General features: G+C 44.2%; 4 protein-coding genes across 5 annotated transcripts; 1 reads left to right on the top strand and 3 right to left on the bottom strand.

Annotated features, from left to right (window-relative positions):
- Nucleotides 1-733: 733 nt before the first annotated feature.
- On the bottom strand, nucleotides 734-1,398 carry LOC120290284. The gene has a single exon (XM_039306160.1). It carries the CDS (start codon nucleotides 1,241-1,243, stop codon nucleotides 1,034-1,036), a length of 210 nt encoding a protein of 69 aa, XP_039162094.1. The 5' UTR covers nucleotides 1,244-1,398; the 3' UTR covers nucleotides 734-1,033.
- Nucleotides 1,399-2,271: 873 nt separating this feature from the next.
- On the bottom strand, nucleotides 2,272-2,778 carry LOC120290285. Its single transcript, XM_039306161.1, has one exon. The coding sequence runs from the start codon at nucleotides 2,703-2,705 to the stop codon at nucleotides 2,496-2,498; it is 210 nt and encodes a 69-aa protein (XP_039162095.1). The 5' UTR covers nucleotides 2,706-2,778; the 3' UTR covers nucleotides 2,272-2,495.
- Nucleotides 2,779-5,717: 2,939 nt separating this feature from the next.
- Nucleotides 5,718-6,977, top strand: LOC104433687 (hypothetical protein). Of its 2 annotated transcripts, none has more exons than XM_010046525.3 (2): nucleotides 5,718-6,052; nucleotides 6,366-6,977. In XM_010046525.3, the coding sequence occupies exons 1-2, from the start codon at nucleotides 5,861-5,863 to the stop codon at nucleotides 6,873-6,875; spliced, it is 702 nt and encodes a 233-aa protein (XP_010044827.2). In that variant the 5' UTR covers nucleotides 5,718-5,860; the 3' UTR covers nucleotides 6,876-6,977. The 2 variants fall into 2 exon arrangements, with proteins under 2 accessions (XP_010044827.2, XP_010044828.2); XM_010046526.3 differs by having other exon boundaries at nucleotides 5,723-6,052; nucleotides 6,369-6,977.
- Nucleotides 6,978-7,678: 701 nt separating this feature from the next.
- LOC104433686 (nuclear transport factor 2B) lies at nucleotides 7,679-9,669 on the bottom strand. The gene is made up of 2 exons (XM_010046524.3): nucleotides 9,092-9,669; nucleotides 7,679-8,136 (listed from the first exon to the last, which is right to left on the bottom strand). The coding sequence occupies exons 1-2, from the start codon at nucleotides 9,386-9,388 to the stop codon at nucleotides 8,062-8,064; spliced, it is 372 nt and encodes a 123-aa protein (XP_010044826.1). The 5' UTR covers nucleotides 9,389-9,669; the 3' UTR covers nucleotides 7,679-8,061.
- Nucleotides 9,670-9,917: the final 248 nt, after the last annotated feature.

The raw sequence follows: 9,917 nt of genomic DNA, 5'->3' as shown, positions 1-9,917 counted from the left end.
AAAAAAAAAAAATCGAAAAAGAATGCATGAAAGAAAAATGTTCCTTACCAAATAGCGAAAAATATTTACTCCTTCTTTTCAGATTTCGGGTGAACATCAAAATATAATTATGTTTTTCAGAAAAATCATTTTTCTAAAAGGGATGTAGCCCCACATGGCAATATTTTATGTGATGGCATCAATAAAGGAAGCCAGAATGAAGGGTTCCATTTCAACGAGTTTATGGAAGGGATCGTATCCAGATCGAGGAGCGTCCACATAAATCGTGGAGGCGTTCACGCGGGAATAAAAGTATCGTGTTACGTTGCGTGTTGGTAATTTTGTTTCGATTATGGCCTGGAAAGAAGTAGCGGGCCAAAGAGTGAGCCGGAAGCTTCGCTTTCAATTTCTTGCCGACTTCTCTGAGGTGTCCTCTTTAAAGCATTCTTTAGATCTCGATGGGGTTTACTCGACTTTAATATTCTAATGATAAGAGCTGGCTTGCGACATATCCCACGATGGTTTGCGGAAAAGGCTCTGGTTTTGTAGAACACTGAAACCATCGGCCGATGAACCGTGCACTCCGTCCGAGTTCACTTGAAGACCAGATATGTGTTGGTTTGAACGATGTTACAGGTCAAGGCCAAGGTCGGAAAAACGGATTCTGGAAAGGAAAAAAAAACGTAGATTCGTACTATTTTTGCGCTGAAGCTACTTGATCATAAGAGATCACGATTTACATGATACAAAAGAGTTCAAGTATGAAATTTGCATCAAGTGATCGGTCGTGAATTGGCATGAATTAGTAAGTTCTGCACGGTTTTTCACAAAAGCATACTGGAGGTACTATATATCAGCTGTGATATTGAGATTATCTGTTTGTTGACGACACCCTCCAGCAGCAGACAAAACTGAACTAATTATACATCAATAATACATCCTGTGTTGGAATTATCATCAAAGAACAAGAATAACAAAGTCCTTAGAACCCATCAAACCACTCGCATCCAAAAGCATCAAATCAGAAGTGATGTGAATGACCAGCATCAAATGGCTATCCGGTGTAGATGTGGACGCCGATAGCGATGAGGAAGATGGTGATGAGACCGAAAAAGATGATGGTGTGAACAAGTATGGACAACCCACTCGTTTGCATGTTCCCGAATTCGATGAAGCGTTGTCTTCCCGGCAGCTGGAACAGCAAGCCCGGGCTCAACAGCACAAACAGCACCACCGCTATCACCACCGGTCCCCAGTCCGCCATTTCCTTCGCTCCTGCCCCTCCTGCGTCTTGGTTAACTCAATGACGTGCTCTAGATCTCTTGGGTGTACGTATAAAGGAGAAGGAATAGGCACCCAGCACAGCAGCGCAATTGCGCTATATATATAGAGAGAATCCAGGAGAAGCAAGAAAGGAATATGATTTGATGGGGGAGGGAATTTAATCTCGTGGCCGGCATTTCGTTTTGTTTTTCATTCGTTTGTGCTGCATACTTTATATCGCCTATCTTTATCGGGTTCTCCAAAAGACGTGGCGGGAGGTCACTGGACCTCGGGAAACACTGGCTTGCTTTTTCATTGCGGATGAATATTTACGTTGTTAAGCATGGAATATAAAGCATGAAACTTACTGGCGATTCGCTTCCCGATGCTTCTTGTCGGTTCTGATCGTGGCGGGTTCGCGCGTGTTGAACCGTCGTTTGATGGATCGATGTTCCGGGCTGATCCGCTGATGTGGTTTTTTGGTTTGCTGTTGCCCCTGGCGACCAGCTTCACACGCCACGTCAAAAGTCTGAAAAGGCTTTGGTTGCTTAAATTGCGGATAATGCTTGACAAGATAGCTGTTGCGATCATAATCATCTGACGTTCGATGAAGTGTCCAAAAACTCCGTTTGCACCCACGGTAAACTCCGAAATGATGGTTGCACAACGGTACTTATGGCAGTTTAAGGTTTTTAGTAACTTACCGATTACATTAGATTTCTTACCACTCAAAGCTAAACCGTAGCAGTAACTGTTGATTTATTGTTGGGTTCGTGGTAGTAAATATGTTATTTCATCGGTACCACACAAATAGATATGCACCAGCTTTTAAAATCAGAAAAAACCATTCGCGGCAATTTATGCGGGCACCGGTTGCTTTGCCATGACCGACGCTTCCTTAGCAAGTACGAAAGTTCATTTCCTTAAAGTCGCATCTCCTCAGCCCCCGGTCATGAGTTCAAACGATATCCAAGTCGAGCTTTTAGCATTCTTTCCGTAAAGCAAAGGAGGGCTAGGAACACGTACATATTTTGAGAAGCAAACCAATTGAATAATGTAATCAAATTTCAACCGCTCTTGCTGACAAATCTCAGCAGAGGACAAGATATCGCAAAGGCCCCAAAAGATCACAAACTAGAAGAAAGCAAAAACCCATAATAGGCTCCCTTAAGACAGCCAAAAGCAAATCGCTAGTGTCATCGACGCAGCTCACTAAGGCGAACATACATCGACTAGGCACGATCCGAATCGACTCAACCCAGGTACAAGTGAACTTTGACGGCGAGCAAGAAGACGCAGATGAGGCTGAAGTACAGGAGGGAATGAATCATGATCGACGCACCGCTCGTGCGGAAGTTGCCAAACTCCACACATCTGTGCTGTCCAGGGACCTGGAACAGCAAACCCGGAGTCAAGAGCACGAATAGCAGCACCGACACGAGAACCGGGCCCCAATTCTCCATCTTTCCAGCGATCAATTCTAATCAATCGACCACTTCTCTGGAGAACTCGACAGTACAGAAGCTGATTTTGTTTCTTTCTTTTGCGCTGGTTGTCTTGGAAGTTCGATGCACTTATATAGAAAGAGCTGGCCATTCAAGAAAAGAAAAGAGAATAACTTGGGCACGTGAAGAGAATAACTTGGGGTGTAATGCTTGCTAAGTGGAGTATAACACCAAGGCTGATTGCTGCTACAGTCTCTTTAAGCTTCGTGTTCCCACAGAATATGTGAAGTCCAAGCAAAATGAAAGAGGCCACTGCTTCAGTTTCAGCAGATTAGGAAGCCTCCGTCGAAAGGGTTCTTGGTCTGACATTGCGATTCCGATGCTACTCGACTTTGGTCTCCAGACACTTAACAGCGCGATTCTTGAATTAAGAACTCGCCACGAAAAGGAGAACTGCATTGCTTGATGTAATCCGATCATCTTCCAGACTCTAGAACAGCAGGACCCCTTCTTTTACGTTTCTTTGGGGAACCATTTCTAACCATTCATGTATTTGGTGTAAGATATTATCATATCTGCATCGAACGTTTTCTTTCCAAGATTTCAAGTTAGATTTATAAATTTTGTCATATAAGTTTTTTTTTTTTTTTTTTTTTTTTTGGTCGGTATGTCGTTTAAGTTTAAAAATTACAGATTTTGTCTCCTCTTAATTTGAAATTCCGTTTTCACCGGGGACAAGGAGCACATCTCATATGGTATAAACCTCCATTCATAACTCGAGGTGATAGCGTCTGATTAAGTCTATAATCGTCTTTCCTTTATCAACATTTGCTCGACCAATCTTCACAGATGCACAAAAACCATAAAGTCCGCATGCAGAAGGTAAAAGCTTCACGTATAGGATGGCGGCAAGGCTTTCAGAGTTTTTCGACGGAGAAATACAACATAAGGGATATCGGATTTTATGGATCCGGACCAAAGACTTAACTAGTCAAACAGATTAATTCTTCACTTCCACAAATATTTTTTTGTTAACGAAAATTGTATCCATAGCTTAAAAGCATACAAAAGAAACGCGTAATCTTCGTGACAAAGTAAATCGAAATGGAGCAAGAATACTAAAAAATAAAACCAAATCTAAAACAAGGAGATTCAACAAAGCACTAGTAAAGCTAAGTACACACTCGTTCCACAAGAACAAATCTATCAAGTAAAATAATTGACAGCCGATTATTAGATCTTGTGCTTTTGTCAATGATGAGCACATGCTGGAAATTATTTCTCCAATAACTATGACATTGGCATGTGCGTAGGTCCGGCTTCCTTCCTCTACACCATCTTCATACGAAGACAACCAAAATAAGTTGAACAAATGCAAATCTAACATGTGGAGGAGCCAAACTCCTACAATCATCATTGCAGCTTGTAGAGAACCTGTAAATGAACATTGTATGGGGGTTTCGAATCTCAAAGGTATGTTTATTAAACTCCCATATCTAAATCAGGAGAAAATAGCACGCGCATCTAAAATTAAATCAGGAGAGTTCAAACTCTCAAATCAAGAAAAAAATCGGGAGAAAAGAGCTCTCAAATTTAAATCATGAGAAAAGAAAAGAGAAGAAAAGAAGAATAAAACGCAAACAAAATCAATAAACGAGAGATGTCTTGTATCCGATATGGCACCGCCCCCATTGAAAGCACTGCATGAAAAAATCTAAAGTAACCTACGTACATCACCTAAATTCGACCATATCATGTTCGGGACAAGGTAAGCCCGAGTACCCTAATTTTTTATGGGTTTTGTTCCCATCTTTTGTGCATGTCTTCGATCCAAGTAGGTGGCAGCCTCATCACAGTCGACCGGAGGCCAATAGCGACTCGGGCCCTGTTTGGTAACCATCCAAATAGAGCCAAATTTTGATTCTTTGTTTTCGAAAGTAGTTTGGAAACAGAATCACGTTTGGTAAAATTTTTATTCTTAGGAACAAATTTTTATTTTTTTTGTTCTCGGAAGTAGATTTGGAACAAAATCAAGAATTAAAAAAGTTGATTCCTATTGCGGAACAAATCTAAGAATCAATCTTTACCAAAAAAAAACAAATCTAAGAATCAAAACCAACTCTTCTTATTTTCTTTTCTTCTTCTTCATCGACTGCCATCCCACAGTTGCCATCCACTGCTACCCGCCGCCACCGCCGATCGCGAGCAACCGGTCCAACGAGCTCACCGAAGGCAAGCCTAGCCACCAACGAGGCCGAGCTCACAGGCGGGCGGGCGGGCGAGGGGTTGGGCAAGCCTCACCCAACGTCGGAGAGGGTCGGCCTCACCGAGGGGCCGGCGACGCTCCGGTGAGGTCACCGGCCCTCATCTCGGCCGATTGCCAATCTGGCGATCGGCCTAAAAAAGAAGAAGAATAGGAGAAAAAAAAAAAAAAAAAGGAAAAAATTATAAAATTTATTTAAAAATTAAAAGAAATTGATTTGAAACATAATCAATGAAAGACGGTCTCAAACGTAATTTTATTCTAAAATCAGAAATTTGAACAATTACCAAATGACTTAAAATACTTAGAATCTGTTCACGGGAACAAAATAAAAAAGAATCATTTCTAATCAAAATCTATTCTCGAGAACAAAATCGTTACCAAACGCGCTCCCGCTAACCCTTACTGCCGTTACTTCCCAATACAATCTTCTCTCTCTTACTATGTGTGATTTTCTTTTTCATTTTTTCATGATTTTTATCCCAACTAGAAAAATTTCTTTCTGGCCTTTAGTTTATCCAGTCAGCATTAACATGACACTTATATGACAATTCGAATTGAGAATCTTCTTTTGTAATTTGAACGAAATAAAAAGAATAGGTCTAAGGTTCATACGGACACCAAAACAAAAATAGGTAAATGGATGACATCGAACAAACGGAAACGATACAGAGACTTAATCCCGACGGAAAAGAGAACTAAGAAAGCTATGTAAGAAAGTCCAAAACGACAAAAAAAAAGAAGAAGAAAAGAGCAAAACGCCACACGTCGAGATAGCTTTCAAAACGGCCCCCACGCGTCACCTCATCTCCACAGATGCCGCGGCTACGCTGGCCGTATCGAGAACGATCGAGGCGAGAACTGACGAAGAAGCCGAGGGATTATCGTTGTCCACCATCAGCAGCGACACATGGAAACGAACCCAAACCCCGATCTCGAACTAGTTCACCTCGCAATCCAGCGACTCCTTGAAGATAAGAAGAAGATGAAGGAGGAGCGGAAGCGACAGCCTCAAGCCTCCGGCGATTTAGTCTTTTCTGAACATGAGGCCGACGACGACGACGACGACGACCACCTCCTCCTGTCTAAATTGCTCTCTCAGGTAAAGATTAATCCCAGCTCAGTGTATTTCCGGGTTGTCTCTTGGGCATTTAGACAAGTTGATTCCATTGCTCCGCCCCCAAAAGACAACCGAGACCCAAGTCAAATTTCGTTTGCTTTTCCTGGGCAAATGCGTTAGGACTGGCTATAGTGGCATTCTTGTCGCTGAGGAAGTGATTAGCGATTTGGGAGAGCTTGCTTGTTTATACTGAACTCGTGCTTAAATTTGAGTTCTCTTTTAAGTCTAAGGAACTTTGGGTTCCATGAAGTGAACCATATGATCACCAATTTTGAACTCTGCCTCTTCGCTGAAGCAGGTGGAATCATTGAAAGCGAGCCGCGCGATCAAGAAACCTGAGGCGTTGGCCGATACTGGGGTTGCAGTCGACGACATCAGGGCGAAGAGCGATGCTGCGATCGAGGCAGTTGAACTTGAAGCTGAGGAGGAACACGAGGGTGGCGAAACAGAGGCTACGCCAGAGGAGATAGTGAGAGAGCTAAGGAAGGTGAAGAGGCAGAACACGGTGACGCACTGGCTTCTCTCGGCCATGATCGTGCTCACCGTCGCTTGGCAGATCTCGGAGGTGTCCCTCATTATGAAGGTGAGAGAAGGCCTGAGCCATCCGCTCAGGTCCTTCGGGGGCGCGATAACAGAGTTCCTCAAAGGTCCAGCTCCGAAAGGCCATGACGATGTGGACAAGGACGCCGACCAGAGGCAGAGCGAGACGATTGGAATCCCTCCTCTTAAGATGCCGGAGTTTCCGCAGTTCGATGTGCCCAATCTGACTTCAAACGGTGAAAATCATTCCCCCGGAAGTGGTTGAAATACAGGGTTCTCTGGAAAATGTTCAGCTTTCTAGGAAGGCACTCCCTTAATGTTTCTCATTTGAAGTTGCTGGGCTTCAATTCAGTTTGAATTTGATTACTCTCTCTCTCTCTCTCTCTCTCTCTCTCTCTGATTTTGTTGCCATCTGGTAACCAGTCAAAGTACGTCAGCCATCTGCTTGACCTTTCAACCAACTGAAAAATTACATTTGACTTCAAGGAGAACAATCCACGGAAGAAATCATGCCTGACCACTCGACCCGACCGCCATCCCTGATGCCGGAGTTTCCGAGTTCGATGTGCCCAATTTTCAAACGGTGAAAATCATTCCCCGGAAGTGGTTGAAATACAGGGTTCTCTGGAAAATGTTCAGCTTTCTAGGAAGGCACTCCCTTAATGTTTCTCATTTGAAGTTGCTGGGCTTCAATTCAGTTTGAATTTCATTACTCTCTCTCTCTCTCTCTCTCTCTCTCTCTCTCTCTCTGATTTTGTTGCCATCTGGTAACCAGTCAAAGTACGTAAGCCAGCCATCTGCTTGACCTTTCAACCAACTGAAAAATTACGGTGTCCTTCTGCATTTGACTTCAAGGAGAACAATCCACGGAAGAAATCATGCCTGACCACTCGACAGTAGCAGGTTTGCTCGCAGCAATGGAAAAGTTGGAGATACAATCAGGCAAAGCCTGCGACTGTATCTGTTTCGATGTGTCATAAACAACCAAGCCACGAGGAAACTGAGAAAACTGAAAACTGACGGACTATCCAGCAGCATTAAACGGTAGAGAGAACAATCTTGCAACGCTGGCACATCCAAAGTTGGATAATTTTGCAACATGTATTTCAAAACTTAAAAGCTCGACCCGACCAAGCTTATGGCCAAGAGAAAAAAGGTAAAAAGATTGTATCGAACCCGTAAAACAGGAATAAACAGAGGAGTGATTTTCACTTGAACCAATCACCATGAACATATCCATATTCTTCAAGAGACAGAGGACAAGGGATGCTAAATGCAACCATCTAAAAAAACCGAAATGAAGTACTCCATGAGTGGATATATAGGAATCCAAATCTGCCGAATCACTCCCATTTGAAATTCAAGCACCAGACGGTAGCAAGCATATGGTCAATACAATCTTTACGACCAAGCGACAAATTCTTCTTGTGGACATGAAGCCCATCTGGTGTTCATGCGTAGTTCAATCGGAAGATATCATTCAGCACATAAAAGCTTCCTTGGGGCGTCGGCATCAAATGGAACAACTGAAAATAGAAGGCACGTAGAGAATGAGGTCAAGAAGTAGTTGACTGCAAGGAACAAGGCCTGATATCATCCAGCAAGCCAAGACATTTCTTTTTGCGGGCAATAATAAGAGAATTATCAATTGGAGACTAAAACCAACAGCTCTCATAATGGCGAGAACAATGGATGATAGCACAATAGCAACTGAGAAAAACTTGCAAAAACCACAGTCAATCAGCGGATGCCGACTCTAAAAGATGAACAAACTAAAGAGCCAAGAAGGAGGTCACCCACCATCCACATCCAGCAGTAAATTCAATTCCATCAAATACTTGCAGACGACAGCAAACGAAGGCTAGACTCTTAAGGATCACACATACTCATACTAGTGGTCGGACACTGAATACAACACCGGAATCTCAATCAACTGCAAATGGGCGGGCAGAATCCCCAAGCAAGCAGGAACAATCTACAAAGCAATGCAGGGTCTCCCTTCGAGTCTAAGAGTGCGGTGGTTCACAGTATCATGGAGAAAGATAAATAGGGACAGATAGTCCTAATGGGTAATGACTAATGAGCATATCCGAGAAATCTAGCACCGTTTCCCCAACACATACGTTTAGAACATCCTTCACCCCAGAATCATAGGAAGAGCAAAGAGGTAACCCATCAAGTAATCATAACCAAGCACATGCGATTATCTGCATCAATCAATTAACCCATCGAAAGACCCAAAACGAGGAATTGCACTCCAAGCAGATCCGCCGATATGAACTCCACTCCGGCAGTCAAAAGTCACCACCCACAACAAAATTTACGCCGATCGATCGTACTGACCTTGATAATCCACATAAACATTCAGACAAAACAGATTAAGCCATAACGACAGCACGCACACGCTCAATCAACAAAGGACGACCTTCCAATTGAACCCTAGCAATAGAGAAGAGAACGGAAGAGGGGGGGGGTGCTCGCCTGGCTGAACTTGAGGGCGTGCTGCTCGCCGGCGAGCTGGAGGTTGCCGCTGACGAAGACGAGCATGCCGCCGGCGGGGCCGGAGGGCTGGCAGTCGACGGTGGTGATGCTGTGCTGGCACTGCTGGAAGGGGAGGGAGGTGAGCTTGGAGACGATGCTCTGCGACCCCTGGATCTTCTGGCCCTCGAAGGTCAGCATCGACCCTTCCTGGTACAGATTCGCCAGCCCCCCGCGATTCGCATCGAACGTCGAGTAGTAGTGCTCCACGAACGCCTTCGCCACCGCGTCTGGATCCATCCCTCTCTCTCTCTCTCTCTCTCCCGATCCCACCACCACCGACCCCACTCTAAAAATCCCTCCTTTTTCTCCTCTCTCTTCTGGGGCTTCTCAAGCCCTAATCCCACGCGATGCACAGAGCGCAACGCAACGCCTAGGGGGGGGCGAATATTTGAATGGGAAAGAGACGAGACAATGCGTGGCGTTCCGTCGTGGGTTGTCTTTTTATTGGCGAGCGAGCGTTGATCTTACGCACCCATTCCTCTCTAGTCGATTCGGTTTCGTCTCAAGTTGCCCGAATCCTCGTTCCTAGATTTGTCGCAAATTCCCCTTTTCATGTCTGCAAATTCCTAAAACTCACCGTTTGCTGATGAAGCAAAAGTATCGTACTCCGAAAGGTCGTCTAAGGTCGTCTAAGGAGGATTTCTATGTTCGGGTGGTATTAATGAACAAGTATGAACCGTCATCACGCAAGCTTCGGTGCATGATCGACCGGTGATATCACGCGCATCGCCCGAAAACCTGTGATGACCACCGCTCGGCTTTAGAT

This window comes from Eucalyptus grandis, chromosome 2 (genome assembly GCF_016545825.1).
Source record: "Eucalyptus grandis isolate ANBG69807.140 chromosome 2, ASM1654582v1, whole genome shotgun sequence".
Taxonomy (NCBI): domain Eukaryota; kingdom Viridiplantae; phylum Streptophyta; class Magnoliopsida; order Myrtales; family Myrtaceae; genus Eucalyptus; species Eucalyptus grandis.
This window is presented reverse-complemented; position numbering and strand designations above follow the sequence as displayed.